The sequence below is a fragment of the Aquarana catesbeiana genome, linkage group LG02 (genome assembly GCF_042186555.1).
Source record: "Aquarana catesbeiana isolate 2022-GZ linkage group LG02, ASM4218655v1, whole genome shotgun sequence".
Taxonomy (NCBI): Eukaryota; Metazoa; Chordata; class Amphibia; order Anura; family Ranidae; genus Aquarana; species Aquarana catesbeiana.
In genome coordinates, this window is record NC_133325.1 from 355941202 (window position 1) to 355962510 (window position 21309).

A 21309-nucleotide genomic window follows, 5' to 3' on the forward strand; every position below is an offset into this window, starting at 1 on the left:
TCTATTAGAGATCTACTTTCACCGGAAAAGGAGCTGTGACATGTTTCAGAGAGACCTTGGCTCTAGGGTAGATCAAGTGAGAGGGAGTCCCCAAGAGGAGATTCTGAGACTCGGTTGTGATCGTGTAAGGAGATATTCAGAGAGGTGTTAAGGTATTCCATCCGCTTAAAATTTTGGGTCCTTGTATGCAACTTGACCAAGGAGGAAGGCTCAGCTAAGCACCTCACAGTTGTTAGAAATTGAGTTGCAGGTTTTTTTTTTTTGTTTTTTTTTTTTAAAGCGGATTTAGAAAATGTTTGAGGGGGAGACCTAAGAGAAAAGTTTTAGGGTTAAAGGGGATCCAGGATCCAAAGAGGGAATGGATGAGGGTTGATCTGCCAATAGGGTATGCGTATGGGGCAGGACCAGTAGATGTGGTGTATTGTATTGTTCCCAGCTGCTTCTTCCAGTGCCAGCAGCACTTATTGGCTGAGAGACATATGGAGTAGAGAAGTTCCAGGGTTTGGTACAAGAGGATTTTGTACTAGTTTCCCTATATAAAGGTGCAAATTGGGCTTTTAAGAGATCTGTGCCCGTATAATTTTACAGGTCTTCAGAGGTGACTCTTGCCCCAGAATCTGTTCCCACTTTTTCATATAGGAGTGCCAAACTGGAGCTTGAGCAGGGATGGAGAAATTTAAAGATCTGGGAAATCGCACCCTTAAAGGATGGACGCGTCAAGCAGGTTCTTTCGAATGTCATCAATATGAAAAATTGAAGGGAGTTTGCGAAAGAATGTGTGCATATTTACAGATAACTGCCTGATGGTATTGGAAAGAACACAGTATTTGGTTCTAGCATCCACCAGTTGACCAAAGTAAAACAAAACCTCATCTTTTCAAAAGCAGGACATGCGAGGTTAAAACGAAAGAAGAAATTTTGTTACAATGGTGAAGTCATATGTACTTTATGCAGTCTCTAGAACACAATTGAAAGGTATAAAACTTCACCTACTGGCTAAAGAAATCTGAACCATTACTACGCAATATATTGCATCGACCTGATTAAAAGACTTAATCAGAATTTATTCCTGACCCAAAGAAATACTACTACACATTTTAATTTTGACTTGGAAGGTCAAGCTTCATGTACAACATCCTGTCCCTTCCTGGTAATATGATTTAACCCACTGGGAACCATATTGTGTGTAGATACAGCATATAACTGTCGAAGTTACTATTGCCTTCACTATTGGGTAACAATCTTTGCCTTAACCCTTATCAGCAACACACTTCCAGTAAACACATTGCAAAACCCACCATCTTAAAAATGGCTAAGCGATTTCACATCAACACATTTCCTGAAACTCTCATGAACTTCCTTTTGATGTGACTCAAGCCGTTACATCTGCACTTCACTAAAACAGTCTTCTCAATTTCACTTCGTTTGACAAACTCACAGCAGACAACCTCTGTATAAACTGGTAAGTACGCTTTTACTTGAAACTGTTCAGTGTCTCCATAGCATTATTCATTTATTTTGGGGACCCTACTGGGGTAGACAGTAGTAAAGACCTTACACCTACATTATATTCAAAACTAAAAACAGTATTTGGTAGTGTCATCATAAAGCAGAGGAAACACGCATAAGAACAGAATCAAATCTCACTGCTTGTAGATGAAAAAATCCTTTAGTTAGTACTGTCTGAGTATTACTGACTACAAAGGGAATTGTCCAACAGCGAGTGCAGGAAAATACTTTCTAGAAAATGTGGGCTGTTTATGACTCTTTCATCCACTGAACTGCAAGTTCATTTTATGTAGAGATCTTGCATAAAGGTTACAAATAAGGCTGTTACCAAATTTACTTCACTTTTCCAGTAAAAGCCATTTTAAGTTTACACAAGTTAGTTGTCCAAAAAGTAAAAATAGAAATTTCTGTTTAGGCTTTAAAATCTATAGACAGTTATACAGTGCATATGAAGTGCATTTCCGTAAACTGTGTTGTCACAAAATTACTATATAATCCATACTTCTATCATTAGTTTGTACATCGTAACAAATCATAATACAGAGTGCTTAAAGTGGAACATGAAGTAACAATCATAGACCCCTCTCACCCCATCAATCTGCATTCACTGGTGTCTCTCTAAGGCTTCCTAAGGGTCTGGGGTAAAAATCTTTTTTTCTTCCCATTTTAATTTTTTTAGGTTAAAATTAGCCATTTTACATTTAGAAGTGGGGGGGTATACTATATAGGGTTAGACTAGTTTTATGGCAAGATACCCATCACAAAGTCATCAAGTGGGACAACGAACAAAGCAACAGTTCTCCAAATTCAAGTATTTTTTTTTTCTTGTATGGTCTTTGGACTATACCATGCAAGTAGCACCAAAAATTAAATACAATCGGAGTATTTGAGGAGATCAAGGGTCTCTTTTGGTCACTGGTATGAAATAACAATAAAACAGAATTGCTGACAACTACAATTAATCCAGTGATGACAGTCCTACAGTGTAACTTCACAGCAATAGTAGAGTCTTGTTCTGTATTAGCCATCAATAAATGCAGAATGTTTGAGTTATATACGGATATAGTTTAATATATATAACAGTTATTTATATAGCGCCACCAATTTTTAGAGTGAGACACCAGCGCTGCTGCAGACGGGCACAGCGCTGGATTGAGATAGGAGTCAGATAAGTATAGGGGGGGTGAGGGGGCCCATACTCCCCTGGAATGTTTTTTATCTTAATGCAAAAAATGCATTAAGGTAAAAAAATGCTCTGCCTTTACAACCATTTTACATACAAGTTTCTTTTTTTCCCTAGTTATGACAGCATCCCTGAAAAGGTTTTCCATAAATTAATAATTTCAGCCTTGTTTAATAATGCCTCAAGTGAACCACATAGAAAACCTATCATATACTTCCTTTAACTAAGGATTTTATGTTAAAATTAAAGGAAAACTTTTAGAAACAAGGTGGTAGTCTAGATAGACAATTCAATTATGTAATAAAACAAATCATCAAATGCATCTGTACAAAGCAACACTGGTTAGTGGTGTACTCCAGGTGGCTGCAAGTTTCCCCTGATCCCCTGTAGAGCACTGTAGTACCCCATAGGCAGCTGTGCTTAAAATTGCAAATACCAACCAGCTTCTTGGTCACTGGTTCTGGCACATGCCTTTTCCCCCGCCTGAAACTCATTATCACCTTAGTCATAAGCCAATAGTATGGTGCATGATGTGAATGAAACAGGGAGATTTTGACCTGTTGCCCAGGAAGATGAAGAGAAGCAGAAGAGGTTTTGGGGGTCCCGGTGCTCTACAGGGGAGCAAAGGTGGCAAACACAAGCGAACTGGTTTCCACACAACCATTGGGCCTTTTATAGTATAAGAAGAAACCTCAGCAAAAAACTGCTTCAACAAACCAAACCTAGACTCAGTTTATGAAATTATCTGAATTTCCAAAATATATTATAACATTACAATCTTACTTTTGAGTTGGGCCTCATTTACACTGGCCGAGTCTGCGGAACCGCCTGCTCACCAGTGGATCTTGCTGCTGATCCCTGCTGAGTAAGTGGATGACAGGTCTGCATCGATTCTGCTGGTGAAAAGTGGACACAGCCCACTGTCCTCTATGGGCTGTGCCAGACGGATGGGGGAACGGATGCCCATCTGTTTTTAGCGGACAGGATCGGATATTGGCAGGTGTCAGCAGACACATGTCGCTCCATAGAGAGCAATGAATGGTCCATACCCATAAACTAACCACTACATCTTGCAGGTATTAAGAAATATGCAAACCCAACATTTCATATTCCCGATATGTGCCAGCTATATAATGTATGTGGATGAATAAGTGTCCTGTTCTCTTTGTATTGCTTCCTTTGTGCAAAATCCCTGGTGTTCCTGACAGTCCCTCTGCTTTCCAATTAAAAACTGACCACACTAAGCAAGACAGAACTCAGCCTGCTCTCCTCCAATGATCAGACTTGTGCTGACTTGTAGTCCGTGTACTACTTTGGTCTGACTTTGATGCGAGTTGATGTGCATCCCTTGAAATCGCAGCAAAATTGCGTCAATGTTGCGGCCGCGAAGTCGCAGTAGTATGAAAGGGGCCTTAGGCTTTCTTCTATTTTCATCTGGTGATCCAGCCAGTCTGTTATTCAAAAGAATATGCTCATGCAGATGTATAAGTTACAGGGATGAGACAAACCATTTACCACTGATAAGGGTGCTTACAATGATCCGTTTTAAGTAAAACCTTTATCCCAAAAGGAAAAAAAAACAAAAAAAACTGCTGTAACTGATTATAAAGTTTGAGCTGGAGTCCTGCTCAAATTTGTTAGTGTAAGCCCTGGTTCACTTTGGTGCAATTTGGCATGCGATTTGACATGCCAAATCAGCAGCAATGGAACTGTCCTAATCGGTGAGGCGCCGCACTGATTTACAAAAGTAGTTTCTGTACTGGGTGCGATTTCCATTGACATCTGTGCAAAAACCCGCACAGATGTCTGAAATCGTCCCCGAAATTGGGACTGACATGCAGGAATGAAATTGGGCGAGTTCAGCTGAACTCACACGATTTCATTCCTGCACTCAGTGTGAACCTAGGCTAAATCTGCTAAAACATCTAAAACTCCCCTACCCCAAAACTGACAATACTGCTGTCCAAAAAGTGCTCATATACTGCTTCAACCAAAGTGTAAGCAGTCTATACAGGAAGTGTGGTTACTGGCCAGATAACCAAGGGGAAAGAGCCTATTAAAAAATAATAATAATGCAGCCACCACATCTTATTGGTAAGATGCAATATTTAGATTTTTTAGTTTTGGGTTTAATAGCACTTTTCCACTTTAGGTTCGGTGCATGTTATCAGGATGGAAATCTAAGCAAACAAAAAGATAGCAGCCGTCAGAGCTGACTAGTTCAATAGTTGCCAATAAAAACTGGTGATTAGGTCTCTACAGCTATAATTTATGAATGGAAATTCAGATTACTGCCCGATAACAACTGTCTCTTTTTGGTAAAGTAGGAAAAATAAACCCTGCATACAAAATACAACATGCAGAGGACCACTGTGCAATGTACATTTTGTCATGAAATTAAACAGTTATGCACCCAATTACACACCAACACAGGAAGGCGAATACCCTATTTAATAAAAAAAATAAATAAAAAATGCAAACACACAACAGTAAGCAAGCAATCTTGTAATGAAAATGTGGATGCACAGTAGATACCGCACAGTCATAAAGAGATAGTAAAAATAGAGGCTAACAGGAGGAAGTGGAATTCTGGTGTCTAAAGTATACACGTATGATTTTTTTTAACACAAATTTGTACAAAAAAACTCAGTACATTCAATATCCTGACGAATATTGTTCAAGGTACTTCGCTTGTTTAACTATCAATTTTGGAGTCAATAGTCTTTACCACACAAAAACCACATACACTGTTAGAAATTCATTCATTTGCAAACAAATTTCCATCCTGTCCTTTGACTTTTCTTGACACTGTGGTCAAAAAACTAATGTCAATTGCACCCCACTAACATTTAGAAAATGAAGTTTTAAAGACAAAACCTTTTGTTAGAAATACAACTAGTGTGTACCTAACTTACTACAAATACAAAGTTACCCCAAAGTGAGGAAAACAAACAGTGCTGTAAATAGAGATTAAAGAAGAATTCCAGGTATTGATATTCATACATAAAATCACCCTGGAAGCTGGATATTACTGATGTAGATAATACTACTGCAAAACATTCTCTAAATGCCATTGGTGCCAAGCGACTGACCTCCTGCGTTCAGAATACAGTAGGGTGGCCACTCAGCACAGGACCCCGAACAAGTGGAGATCACTGGAGTAGCAATGTATTTTACTGAATTCTAGGGGGATCAGCCAGGTATGGTATATGCATAGTTACATTGGTTCAAGCTGGAAAATGTAACTATGTTAAAATATACATACCAGTAATTCTTCTTTAAAAATCCACCAGTGCTGTATATCCATCTCTCCACTTAATGGATACAGATCTTAAAGTGATACTAAAATAGGATTTTTACATCATACTTACCAGTAAAATCCTTTTCTTTGAGTACATCATGGGACACAGTTAGGCTAATATTAATTACCTGCTGGGTTACACTTCATCATTAGGTGAATGGACACTGGTAGACCAAAGGTCTTCAGACAGGAAGTGATCCCCTATATACCACCACCCCTACCCCCCCATAGAGGAAGTACTTTAGTTTTGTAGCAAGCACTAAATCCTCAAAAAAGAGGGGAGGGATATCTGTGCCCCATAATGTACTCAAAGAAAAGGATTTTACAGGCAAGTATGACGTCTCTTTCATACAACAGAAGAGAGTTTAATAAGACTCGTAGCCACTCATTACAATTAGAAGAAAAGAGGTTTAACCTTAAACTACGTAGAGGGTTCTTTACTGTAAGAGCGGTAAGGATGTGGAATTCCCTTCCACAGGCGGTGGTCTCAGCGGGGAGCATTGGTAGCTTCAAGAAACTATTAGATAATCACCTGAATGACCGCAACATACAGGGATATACAATGTAATACTGACACATAATCACACACATAGGTTGGACTTGAAGGACTTGTGTCTTTTTTCAACCTCACCTACTATGTAACATGGGACACAGAGTCAGGCTAATATTCATTACCTTCTGGGATGTCCCAGAGCAATAGCCTTGAGGGGAGGAAGACACCCTGCCAAACAATAGTAATCAGAACTTATATGGCAGCCCAGAGTACACTGCGGCCGAAAGCAGAATCCTCGGCTACTCGAACATCCACTTTATAATATTTGGTGAACATATGCACTGAAGACCAGGTAGCAGCCTTACAAATCTGAGCCACAGATACCTGATGGCAAAAAGCCCAGGTGGTTCCTACACCCCTGGTAGAATGAGCTCTCACCCTAAAGGGGGAGCTTTATGTTTCAGACCGTACACCTGAATGACCAACTGACGGACCCAATTGGCAATGGAAGCTTTGGAAGCCGCCCGTCCCTTCTTGGGTCCTTTTGGTAAAATAAAAAAAACAAAAAAAAAAAGTCTGATCCTCGGATTTCCGCAGATCTAGACAAATAAATCTTGACTGCCCGGACAACGTCCAAAGAATGCAGTAGTCTCTCTTCCGCCGAATGAGGCTGAGAGAAAAAAGAAGGCAAAATAACGTCCTGATTTAAATGAAAGGCCGACACCACTTTTGGCAAAAAGGATGGAACAGGTCGTAGCATGACTGTCATGGTGAAGGATCAAGTATGGTTCCCTGCATGAAAGGGCCGCCAACTCCGACACCCTTCTAGCAAAGGTGATAGCCATCATGAAGGCTAGCTTGCGTGACAGCAAGTCTTAGAGCCCTTTCACACTGGGGAGGTTTGCAGGCACTATTGCGCTAATAATAGCGCCTGCAAACCGACCCAAAAGTGCCGCTACTTTCATTCCAGTGTGAAAGCTCGAGGGCTTTCACACTGGAGCGATGCGCTGGCAGGACGGTAAAAAAAGTCCTGCCAGCAGCATCTTCGGAGCGGTGAAGGAGCGGTGTGTATACCGCTCCTGCCCATTGAAATCAATGGGACGGCGCAGCTATACCGTAAGCAAAGCGCCTCTGCAGAGACGCTTTGCGGTGGTATTTAACCCTTTCTCGGCCGCTAGCGGGGGGTAAAACCGCCCCGCTAGCGGCCGCATACCGACGGTAAAACGGCGCTAATAATAGCGGCGTTTTACCGCCGACGCCGCCCCCGCCCCAGTGTGAAAGGGCTCTAATGGAATTTCCTTAATAGGTTCAAATGGTTGTTTCTCTAACACAGACATCACCAAGTTCAAGTCCCAAGGACACATAGGTGCCCCAATTGGGGGTGGGGGGTGGGGGAGCAAGCGAATTGCCCCTTGCATAAAGGTTCGGATCACTGAAAGGGAGGCTAAAGACCTTTGGAAGAATACGGATAGGGTGGAAAATTGACCTCTGATTGCACTCCAAGCCATTTGATTTCCACAGCTGACTGTACAAAAGAGAATTCTCCCAATCACATATTTCCAAGGATACCATTTTCTGGCTTCACACCAAGCAATACAAGTGTTCCAGACCTTATGATAATTCTTCCTAGTGACAGCTTTTCTAGCATTCGCTAGAGTAGACACCACTGGTCCCGAGATGCCACGGTCCTTTAACACCCAGGCATCAATAGCCATGCTGTCAAATTAAGAGGCTGTAAAATTGGGGTGGAATATAGGACGACCTTGAGACAGTAGATCGGGGTGACATGGAAGCGTTCATAACCCGTCTATTGTCAGTCTCACAATTTCCGGGAACCAGGACCTTCTGGGCTAGGCTGGTGCCACCAGAATGACTGGAACGCCCTCTCTCCAAATCCTGCGCAACAAATGTGGAACGGAGGGAAAGCATAAACCAGGGAGTACTGGCTCCATGGAACTATCAGAGCATCTGCTCCAATTGCCAGAGGATCTCTTGTTCGAGACACAAACTGCTGTAGCTTGTTGAACCTGGATGCCAGTAGGTGGACCTCTGGCCATCCCCAACGTTGGCAAATTTCCTGGAACACCTCTGGGTGTAGGGACCATTCCCCCGGGCAGATCTGGTGGCGGCTGAGAAAATCTGCCTTCCAGTTCTCTACTCCCGGGATATAGACTGCCGATATAAATCGGCATATGTCCCTCTGCCCAGTCTAGTATGTAGTTCACCTCCTTCAGAGCTGAACAACTGCTGGTACCACCTTTTTTTTTATTATTATACAAGATTTATAACTTTGCGGTTTATATACCGTAGGCCACTGCCGTGGCATTGTCGGACTGAACCCTGATGGGGCAGTTCTGAATCTCCACTGTCCAGGACCGTAGGGCCAGATGTACTGCCCGTAATTCTAGGACGTTGATGGGCAGGGTCTGCTCTGTCACTGACCATTTCCCGAGCTGTAAGCCCGTTTAGGGTCGCCCCCCAGCCAGAGAAACTGGCATCTGTAGTTGGTACTCGCCAAGTTCCCGGGAGAAAGGATTTTCCCTTTCGCAGGTTCTGATCCTGCAACCACCAGCTTAGGCTTAAGCATGCCTGAGGAGATGAGCACATTGGATAATCCAGGGCTTTTCTTCCTCTGTTCCAAGCCGACCAGATGTCTTGTTGTAAGTGCCTGGAATGGAACTGGGCATAGGGCACTGCCGCAGAGGATACCATCCTCCCTAGAAGACACATCCAGAGCAGAATGGAGGGTTGTCTAGTACCGCTTATCTGATGCACCTGATCCTTCAGGGCACAGATCCTTACAGGTGGCAAGAATACTCTTGCTTGGACCGTGTTTAGGATCAGAGCTAAATACTTTAGACTTTGAGCCGGTCTCAAGGCTGACTTTTTGGTATTTATGATACAGCCTAAACTTTTGAAATACCGCACTGTGTATATTATGCTCTGTTCTAGAGCCAGTACCGAGTGATCTTTGAGCAGGAGGTCATCCAGATACCCGAGCACCAGGATCCCTTGGGCCCTTAAAAGACCCAGTACTGGTGCTTTGCTACAGCTCCAGGGGTGTTCACAAACCCGAAGGGTAGAACCAAACACTAAAAATGACGTTCCTCTACTGCAAAACGTAGGAACCTCTGATGAGGCTGAAAGATAGGTACGTGCGTCTTTTATATCGATGGAGGCTAGAAAGTCTCCCCTCTGGAGTGAGGTTACTACTGAACAGACAGACTCCATCCGAAAGGACTGTATTAATAGATACTTGTTCAGGGACCTTAGGTCCAAAATGGGCCTTGTGTCCCCGTTTGGTTTCTGAACCGTAAACAGGTTTGCATAAAACCCTGTGCCCCTTTCGAATACAGAACCCGCTACAATCACTCCTTAATGCACTAGATAATGTAGTGCCTGAAGCAATAAGTTTCTTTTTGGAGGATCCGAGGGAACGCTGGATGTTAGAAACCTCTGAGGGGAACCGCCGCAACTCCAGCTTGTAACCGCGAGATATAATTGAGGTGACCCACTCATCCTGAATTGTTGTTTTCCAAATGGAGTGGGGCCGTCCCCTCAAAAGGAGGGCTTGGTGCTAGGTTAAGAAGAATTTTGGACCCAGGGCTTTCTCTGGCCCTGCGGCTTGCCCCAGGCCCTAGCGCCCTGTTGGCAGCGGAACCGCCCTGACACTGAGACATTTGAGGAAGCAGTCTCTGGGTTTTTAAACTAGGGACGTCTGGTACTTTTCTTCACAAATCTTTTGGATAGATTTGTCCAAGTGATCATCAAATAAACGTTCCCCCTGAAACGGGAAACTTGCCAATAACTTTTTACAAGGAAGCTCGGCTGACCAGTTCTTAAGCCATAAAAGTCTGCGCATATGTACAGACAAGAGAGCCAGACAAGAAACCTGCTGTATTGAATCCTTTAAAGCATCAACAGCAAAACACAGCGCTTGAGGAATATCGGTCTTACTTTCAGGCAGATCATCCTCCTGACAGGCAAATACCAATTGCTGCAACAGCTGGCTGAATAGCTGAACTGGCCAAAGAAAAGGAAGCCTTTAATAATAACTCCAATTTCTCGTCAACAGGGTCTTTCAAGTCCTGTGCGTCATCTACCGGACAAGTTAGGTTCTTGTTTAAGGAAGAGACTGCTGCAGCTACGGCTGGCATGCTCCATTTTTTAACAAACTTTTAATCCATGGGATATAAAAGGAAAACCTCTTAGGAGGAACAAAAGCCCTGTCAGGATGTTCCCAATCAGCATACACTGCCTGTTCCAACAGGGGGTGTAGAGGGAAAGTCTGTGTGACCTGAAGAGGCCTCAGGGATCCCAAAGAGGAACATGGGGGCTCAGTCACCTCTGCAAGAGGCAACTTAAAGGCAGAACGAACCATTTCCATCAGCGTCAGGATCAAAAGCCTCTGTGACAGAGGCAGACATCGACTGGATATCTTCTTGTCCAGATTGCTCAGAAGCAGACTCATCTGCCGGGCACTCCACCGAATCCTGAGCTTTAAGCTCTTCCCCATCCTCAACCCATTCCTGCTCCAGTCTAGGAGACTGCGGAGGGGGATCTGTTACGCTTTCTGCCACCCTGCGGGATGGAGGCAATCATGCCAGCAATTCTGTGCTCTAACCCGGCTAGTGCTGAGGACAGTTCATCCTTAGTGATAAAGGGTGAAGCAGCATTGTTGATTGTAGGCACAATACCAGATAGGCGCAGCGGCTCAGATTGCCCGGAAGCCTCTGGTCTTTCAGGGGATACAACACTAGGGATACGACTAGGTTCATCAGGAAATACTGACGACATAGGTGTGCCCTTCCCTGTGTTGTTAGTCCCACTCCTCTTTTTGGAAGACATTTAACAGCCACAAACAAAGAGTACTTGGGTGTAGTATTAAAACACCTCAGAAGGGAGACCCTCTAATAGGGCTCACCAAGCCCCTATGCAACAATCCTGCTAAGCACCTTTAGCCTGCCAAGCATCACCTGGTGAATAACGTGACCCGGGTAAGGAAAAATTAACCACTGCAAGTGTCTGTTTAGAGCCTGCTCTGTGCCCCACAGCTGCCTTCCGGAAGCACATGCTTGGCCTACACAGCTTAAATAAGCTGGGTGTGTGCCGGAACATTCTGTGCGTGCATGTGCGTGGTCCCGGGGGAATGGGTGTGACTGTATTCGCGTATGACACGAATCTTCGTACGCCCAGATAAAGGCTACGGCACATGTGCGGCAAAGCAGTGTGCGCCATGGCCGCCAAATTCTTCCGCCATAGCGAACCAAGGCGAAATGGCGCACCGTCATGCGCCATCATACAGGTAAAAAACAGCCAGACACAAGCAAAAAAGATACACTTTGCAAACACCCACAGCTAGCCCAAAACTCCCCTGTATGGTCACCGTACACAGGTGTCCAGCTTCTAGCTAGCTTGACTGATTGCTACAATCACTGGGACACCCCACAATAATAAAATAAAGGGGTTTCACTTAGCCGTCCAGGAGCAGGGCCACATAGAAACTAAGGGCCCAATCATCACCCTTCACGGCGGGTTCCTGTCACTTGGACCTTCAAGGACTGGGTACCCTTTTCATGTTTACGGTCCACTCCCTTGGACCTGTACAGCACCTGCAGGAAATGCCTTAGCGCTGTAGTGTCCAGGATTTCCACTCCCCAGGGTCAAGCGCCCAGGGGCCGAATTACAGGCAAAACCTCACAGGATCTTGAGTCTTCTTTTCGAGGCTCGGGTACCATTTATCTAAGCATAAAAGACGGTGTCAAATGGATCCGATCGGTCAATCCCTTGATTCATTTTGGAACCATTTGTGGGACTAGACAAACTAAACAAACTGTGCCATCCACCTTGCAGACACTGGTAAAAAAACTAAAGTACTTCCTGTATGGGAGGGGTTATATAGGAGATCACTTCCTGTCTGAAGACCTTTGGACTATCAGTGTCCATTCACCTAATGATGAAGTATAATCCAAGCAGGTGATGAATATTAGCCTGACCCTGTCTCCCATGATGTATGAAAAAGAAAGTCTTTTTTTTTCTTTAAAAATAACAAACATGTTATACTTACCTGCTCTGTGCAGTGGTTTTGCACTGGAGCAGCTCAGATCCTCCTCTTCTCGGGTCCCACTTCGGTACTCCTGGCCCCTCCCTCCTGTCGAGTGCCCCCACAGAAAGTAGCTTGCTATGGGGGCACCTGAGACAAGCAGCAGCTCCGTGTATCAATTCAGACATGGAGCCACGGTTCGGCCCTGCCCCCTCTCTCCTGATTGTCTAGCTGATATTGATTGACAGCAGTGGGAGCCAATGGTGCTGCTGCTGTGTCTCAGACAATCAGGAGGAGCCTGTAGTTCATCAAGTACTACTGGGGCCGTACTATCGCTGGATAGAGAGGGAGCTCAAGTATTAGGGGGGCTGCTACACACAAAATGTTTTTTATCTTAATGCATAGAATGTATTAAGATAAAAAACCATCTGCCTTTACAACTACTTTAAAGTCCTAGCTACAGGCATATTTTGAAGTGAAACAACATTACTTCTAACTATACTCAAATCTCTAATCAAAATGTCATAAAAAGTTTAGCTTCATATATTGTGCAAGATTTTTCTCTTACTGATGAAACATAACCCATTATTTTTTTCTGACAAATTTCTTGTTATTATAGGTAAAATTATTCATAAAATATGGATAAAGATAATATGGATCATGATGGATCAGAGGGAGAGAAATACCTCTGGCTAGCGGCACTTGTTATTGGAATCCTTTTAATATTCATGTTAATAGCAATAGCTGGCATTATCATATGGAAACATTTTAAAAAGGAGAACACAGCCGACCAGAATTGGGCCGGACCATCCCCACTGGCAGATGGGAACATCCATGAAGATATCCTGGGCAGACAAAGGTCACTCTCAAGCATAAGTACGGCCCCAATAGTACTTAATGAACTACAGGATCCACAAAAAAGGCATGTTTCTGAAAACACATCTCAAGGACATTATAAAGACGTAAATACTCAAGATGAAAATGACAGTAAAACTAATATCACTCCAACAATGCCATACATATCAAGTGAAACAACAAGTTTTTCATCAGATGGATCTGTAGAACAATCTAAACAGCATCCTCAAGACTACTCTATAAATGATGAAACCTCCCTACCACCTCCACCAGATGATGTTCTACATTTTCCAATGCCGCCACAGATTGATGAGCTCCCTGTCACAGGAGATGAAAGGGATTTGCAACCTCTGCCACTAATGGATGTTACACAAAGTGATGAGAACTGCAATCAGATTTCATTATACCAAGAAAATACTATTAATACAACAGATTCTTTTCACAGAACTTACAATATGGAGGACCAACTTTTACCACCACCTCCACCTGACCTCTTGTGAAGTTCTATAACAGAAGTATCAGTACATGCTTTGCTTCCTTCTACTGCCTGCCAAAAGAATAGCAAGTTTGGTATGATAGCCTTGACACATCAAATTAGTTCTGTTAACGTACAAAATATGTATGCAATAAATATAAGACATTCACTTAGGCCCCATTCACATGGAGAGGACTCCGCTAGGAGTCCGCCTGCTCAGTGGGGAATCTGTTCGCCGATTCCCGTTAAGCAGGTGGATAGCTTTTCCTTGCCCAATTTGCTTATGCACAGCAGACAGAGCCTGCTCTCCTCTATAGGTGGTCGAATGTAAATGGACTGCCTGTCCCTGTACACCAGACAGCCATCCAATTTGACTGACGGGGAACGGATCCGCATCTGTCCGTTTTAAGCACATAGGATCGGATGCTGGCGGGTGTCAACAGAAACATTAGTCGACACCTGACGGTCCATAGAGGACAATGGATGGTCTGATTGAGCCCATCTAAAAAACTGACAGGCGGACTTGATCGTTCTGCCAGTGTAAAAAGGAGCCTTATAGCCCTGGCATCCATATTCACTCAAAGTCGGAGTATTACATAGCTGTCCTTGCACAAGGCTATCATATCTCAATAGTAAGTGACAATGTGTGCGTAATGCACAACCCACTGACACCTTGTTAGCATTTTAAATACTCTTTCTAGCCAGCACCAAAATCCATACAGATGGACTCTAGTGGAAGCAGCTGTGTTATTCCCTCTGTTAAGTGACTGTGTTTGGGGCCTTGGGAACGGCTGCTAGATCTGAGAACTGTCACATGGGAGGAGGTTGCATTACCACTCAAAAGCATAAGGTATTTTTCCATGGGACTGTCTCTTTACCCAGACATCACTAAACAGGCAAATAACAGCACCTCTAAGTAGTTAGGCAGCATCATGTAGCAACTTACATGCTGCCCCTAAAATCTGTATATTTACAAAAAAAAGTAGAAAAGAAAAAGCATGCAAAATGAAAAGGGCTGTGTAAAAATGACTGAAAAAAGTAAACTCAAAACATGTGCTTACAAAAAAAAGCATTCCCTCTAAGGAAGAAAAAGAAAAACCCCAAAAACTTAGCTCTGTTGCAACGGTCAGACACGCACAAGGTCCCTCATCGGCATCTTCATTATGGCCTCTTCTGGATGCTGATCTTCAGCCGCCTTGATTGGCCAGCGTGGGTTGTTTTTTTAACCTGGCACACTGGCACCGTGCTGGAGACAGTGCATGCAGGGGACTGCAAACAGGCAGATATGTCTATTTTATTGCAGAGGAGATATTGCATCTTTCTTCTGCATTAAAGAGCCTGCCTGTTCACAATTTTTATTTTTTTATTTTTACTTTAGTTCTGCTTTAACACGCTTCCAAATTCTGCATCTGCTCCAGCCACCCATTGTGGGTGTAAGCATGTATAAACTACTTGTGCAAAAAATGTTTTAGGCTGCACTGACACCTGAGCGTTTTCAGCTCATAAAATGCTCATCTCAAAAGTTTCACATCGCCCAACAAGCAAAATCCCATTAATTTAAATGGGCCCTGTTCACATCTGAGCGTGGTGTTGCCTGAAGCAAAAAAAAAAAAAAAAGTACATGAGCTTCTTTTCATGCAGATTACAGGCGTTTTACTGCTTTTTACATTGGTGACCTTTGGAACTCAAAACGCCCGTACAAAAACGCTGCAAAAATGCCTGAAAAACACCCTAAAAAAGGCACAAAAACACACCCTAAAAAAACGCCTGAAAAGGACACGCGCTCAGGTGTGAATGCAGCCTTAGAGAAAAACTGCATTTACTAAACAGACCTTCGGACGCAAAGTAAACAGACAAGGAAGGTGGTTATGCTTTTAGCCATACCACCTTTACTCAACATCAAATTAAAAAAATATATATAGTCGGGAATCAAGTAAATATCTTAACTGAAATACACTTTGCTGCACTTTGTCTCCCAAAAAGGTGGCAAGTAAGCAAACACCTCCTCAAGCTAGTGGAAATTCTGAGAATGCATGAATGTGTCCTGCTTTATTTTCCCTGCAGGGCCCTTTCAGCTCATGGATAGGGTTTTCAGACACCAAAGCTGGTGGACAAATTGATATTTTCATACCTGTGTAAAATATGTACATATTTGAAATATGCACTGTCTTATGTCCACAATGCAGGTGAGAAGTTCATTTCAAAATAGGATATATATTGCTGTCAAAATGTTATCCCTACATAATGCTTTAAGTAGCATATCATTCTGAAAAAGCATATAAAAGTAAATTACTCTGGTTATAAAATTAATTTCATTATTCATAATGCTATTACAACTCAGAAGGACTACATTTTAAGTGTGAATATAGACAGGGGCATTTTTTTTTATGTCCCATGGCTCGCTCCCAGTTCAGAGATTAGACTGGCTGCTGGATTGGCTATGCAATGCTCTCAATAAATTTGAGTCAGCACTAGAATCAGCTCTGCAGTCCTCCGAATAGCTGATCAGATGGATACAGAGCTCCAGCTTACAGCAGTACAATGCAGCTGAAAGGCAGAAGCACAACTACCAGAAGCAAGCATCCTTAAGCAAGAACTGGATAAATGCCCATCAGCTAACAGCACTGTCTACATTAGCTATGTATTGATTCTGAATGGGAAGACCAAGTGGTAAGTTTTATTTATGACTTAACACATTAAAAGGTCATGCAATGATCTATTCATGCCACTAATGTACTATTTACTGCAGTAACATTAGAAGCCAGTGTTAAATGGCAATAGCATTCTGAACAAGATGTGCAGCATAGAAGGATAATGCCAATCGTATTCACTGAGTACCTTTAGGACCAGAAAAAAGAAAATGCAAAAGCTAACTTGTCTCAAAAATAGCATTTGTTAATGTTTACATATTACAATGCAAGACAAATCTATACAATCTGAACTAATGTAAATATATCTTCTTTATGTAATTAATTGAGCCAAACAAAAAAGTGTATGTGTGTATATTGAAGATTTCTACTGAATATTTGGTTGCAGGTAAGCATGGATTGCCAAATCAAGCCCTCACCAGGACTTCTGTTTCTTTTATGCTCTGTACCAAACATCTTCTGTCTCTGTCCCTTGAAGTGTTCTTGCATCATGAAAAACAGAAACGTTGACTGTTCGGGCAGCAGTCTGACTGCATTGCCACATGGACTCCAGGACAATATCACACATCTGAACTTGTCTTACAACCAGCTGTCTGATATAGACCATCAATTGACTAGGTTCACTAACCTGAGATTTCTAGACCTTTCCCACAACTTGCTCAGCAACCTCCCTTCCCATTTGCCAAGGTCTCTTTGGGAGCTGTATGCTTCAAATAACAGCATCAAAGTGCTTTATAAATTGGACACTGCATACCAGTGGAACCTAAAGGTGCTTGATCTCTCCAAAAACAGCCTGCAGAGGACAGTGTTCATTAACAATACACTGATTAGTCTGCAGCTCCTGAACCTAAGCTACAACCAGCTTTGGACTGTACCAACCAATATGCCCAGTAATATACTAACAATAGATATATCCAACAATTCCTTAATACAGATATTACCCGAAACATTGGTGAGAATGCCTAAGCTTCAGAATCTGTACCTGCATAACAACAGATTCACCTACATACCAACCCATGCTTTTGACCACCTGACACATGTAAAAGAGATCACCCTGTACAACAACCCATGGTCATGCCAAGACACACAAGGTATGAACTATATTATGACGTGGGTAGAAAAGAATAATGTAATAGGTTCTCCATGTGCCAATGAAATATCTAAAACTACCAAGCAATTTTCAACTGAATATGAAGCACAAAATGAAGTCACTACTGCCGACATTCTATTGTTTACTACAAATCATTCACTTTTCTTAGAAGTGCAAGAACCCAAGCAGTACAAAAAGATACGATACCCAGAGGATTTAACTGCAGCTCCAGTTAACACAAGCAGCATCCTACATGCAAGCTCAGAGGACTCTCTAATGATAGATGAAAACTCTGCAGATGGAATGATTCATTTAGATTTTAATTATTTTGGGAATGAAATAGACAATCAAATTGATTCGAAAGAAATAGAGGAGACTAAAATGTATGATTCCACAGTTATTGTGAGCTTTGATAATGTAATAAATAATAACAATTTAACCCTGCCAAGCACAACTGTGTCTGTAGAGATACAAGCCACCACAGTACAACTGAATGATCTTGCTCCCTCCTCAGCAGCACAGAAAGAGAAGTGGCTTGCAGTTTTGTTTTTGATACCCTTCCTTGTTATAAGAACAGTTTAATGGCATGTTACAAATGAGGAACTGGGAACCGTTCAACAGTTTTTTAATGAGCCTGACAAAGTTTGCAATTCTCTCTTCAACTCTGCCAAGGATTAAAGATTTACAAACCAGCACTGCTTTAATAAAAAATGAATGTGAACCATTAAAATCTCTCTGTACTAATGCATAAACTATTAATCCATGCATATTCATACAATAAATGTTTAAAACATTTGTATGTCTTTACCGTTTAAAGAACTGCGTGCTAAAAATGTCATTGTTATGCCATAAGATCAAAAGTGTATTATGACTGAAGGAGTAGTACCCACCAATAGTGATATGGGTTATAATTTTCAAGATTGTAAACCTATACAAAACTTTCACCATTTTATTGCAAAACTGCATAACCTGATTTAGGAAAAGTCCAGATACATTAAAAATCATTTAGCCTTATTTTCTCTAAGAAACCTTGTATTAATCATATTTTTAGGCAGGTAAACAATGAATTTCTAGATAATGGACTCCATAGTATCATCATGTGAGAGAGGTGGTGTTGAATTTAGTGAAATCTCCGTCTGAGATGTGCCTGTTTTTAAAAGGACAGCATTCTTTAGGTATGGATAGGACTTAACCTGTTTGCAATTTGTATTTTTTAACATAAACATTTGATACTTACTTGGTTTTGCAAACAGCAGCCCCAATCTTCTTGGGTCCCCGACCAACACTTGTGGCTCCTCCTCTTTTCAGGTGTGCCACCAATGGAAGACGTTTCCTATTGTGGCACAACTGTAGGCTCGATCTCATTGACACAGACAGTGCGGATCGGCCATGCCCCATCACAGAATTTAATTGACAGCAGCAGAAACCTACAGCTATCAATCTGCCGTGTGAGGGGAGAGAGAGCCGCTGCTCTCAGGCACACTGTTGGATTGAGAATGGGCTCAGGTAAGTATATGGGGGCTAAGAGGAAGGGGGGGGGGAATCTGCACACAGGGGTGTTTTTTTTTTTTTACCTTATTACATTGAATGCATTAAGGTAAAAAGCCTTCTACCTTTACAACCACTTTAAGTTTCCAGATTTTCTTTTCCTTGGATCTGCAGCAAAAAGTGTACCAGATCTTCAGTTTTGAAGGAAGATCTGTCAGATTCACAGAAAGGAAACAGAGGAAACAGAAAGGAAACACAAATACCCAAAGGACACCTACAATAAAATGAGGTCCTTTTAAAAAAAGGTAGACAATGGCCTGATCGCACTTGATTTAGGACCACAGTGCTGCAATGTCGCCCAATTTTTTTTGTATAATGTGAAAGATTTTACGCCGTGAGGATCGTGATCTTTTTATTCTAAGCAAAAAAAACATGATTCCCATTTTGGCCAGAATCGTGCAGCTCTAGTACATACATCAGAATTTTATAGCGGTCTAGTCCCTATGTGGAACATATTCCCTCACTCTGGGTGATATCTTGTGTTTTCAGATCATAAAGCGAGGGAAATCTTTACAGGCAAATCATTCATAAAATCACAATTGTGGTTCTAGCCCTTTTCTACTATAAATGGACCCAAACAAATGTTAAGGAAAAACAAATTTTTTTTTTCTAACAATCAAACTTCAAAAGTTTTACTTTATACCCACACCCCTAAAATAACAGAACTGAAAAAAAAAATAAATAAAAAAATAAAATTATATATATATATATATATATACATATATATACACATACACACACACACATTATATATATATATATATATATATATATATATACACATATACACACACACACACACACACATACAGGAGAGCCGTTTTTATGAGATAAATTGCTCAAATATTTTATGTAACTTCTACTAAGAACATACTTCAGACCTTGGTCACACTTCAGCTTTATGTGTAGAAATGTTCCGCAAGCAAAAATTTCATTTTGATGGCCCCTGTTCACATTTGAGGGTTTTATCACCAGTAGCAAAATGCCTGTCACTCAAAAAAAGTACAAGGGCTACTTTTCAGGCAGATTTGAGCGGTTTTGTCCCCATAGACTTCAATGAAAAATGCCTGAACAGTGAGAAATTTGAGTTTTCAGTTTAAGCAGCAGCTCCCCTCCCCTTTTCTAGCATCACTCCACACCTTACACAGGTTTTTATTGGCCACAGCAAAAATGCCTAAATGAAAACCGCCTAAACTCTGTAAAAAAGCCTATATTTGCAAATCTGCTAAAAAAAAAACAACGTTCCAAAACACCTGAAAAAACACCTGAAAAAACACCTGAAAAAACACCTGAAAAAACACCTGAAAAAACACCTGAAAAAACACCTGAATGATTCTAAAATTCAGACATCAGTTAAAACTTTACTTTAGGAGACATAAGAATATAATTCACAATGTAAAGAAAATCTGCCTGAATAACCAATAATTGTACAATATAAAAACCGCTATAGATGTACTGGAAAAACAATGAATGGCCAAAGTCATTCAGTTTGCAATAAAGGGCATACAGTAACTAGCAGACCAATTAGCAAAACGTGGACCTGTACATTTCTCATAAAATGGTAAAGAATTTGGTTCACTTAATTCTACCATGCCCGCGACTTCCATCCGTTCCTCCCATGATGCATCTCTGGGGTCCTAGTTTACCAAAGCCAGGTTCAGATACTGTGGGTGGGGACGGAGTTGTCCGCCCAAAATATCAGGAAAAACCCCACAAGGTTCAATCGTGGGCGGGAAGCGAGTAGATGGTAGTAAAAGATAAAGCCTCAAAATAATAAATGTTACTTAAAGTTATTGAAATCAAATGAAACATGCATTCACAGACTTTGTTTTTAATATTGTATGCAATAGAGCTTTTATCCTGACCTTGGCTACACTTAGGCCTTATGTACACTGCTTCTGGTAAACGAACGTTTAGGAGCAGTTGGGCGTTTTTTTAAGCTGCCCCTGAACTCTCTATGTTATCTTATCAGTACATGTACACAGGATGGTTTATAGTAGTTTCTAGGCAGATGAGTTTAGAAGCATTTTTTGGAACGCAAAAAAATGCGTTCAGAACGGATGTTCAGAGGCATTTGAAACGCCAAATGCCTGTAACAGCTTGTAAACGCGGTGACTCGCATTTAGCCACATTTCGTTTACAGGCGTTTTTAATTTTTGCCTAC

The 21309-nt window shown here is 41.7% G+C and overlaps 2 protein-coding genes across 3 annotated transcripts in view; one reads left to right on the forward strand and one right to left on the reverse strand.

Annotated features, from left to right (window-relative positions):
- Nucleotides 1–21309, reverse strand: part of NF1 (neurofibromin 1) — a 496399-nt gene that overhangs the window by 162566 nt on the left and 312524 nt on the right. The window lies entirely within an intron of this gene.
- OMG (oligodendrocyte myelin glycoprotein) lies at nt 13886–18392 on the forward strand. The gene is made up of 2 exons (XM_073615003.1): nt 13886–16529; nt 16896–18392. Exon 2 carries the CDS (start codon nt 16902–16904, stop codon nt 18177–18179), a length of 1278 nt encoding a protein of 425 aa, XP_073471104.1. The 5' UTR covers nt 13886–16529; nt 16896–16901; the 3' UTR covers nt 18180–18392.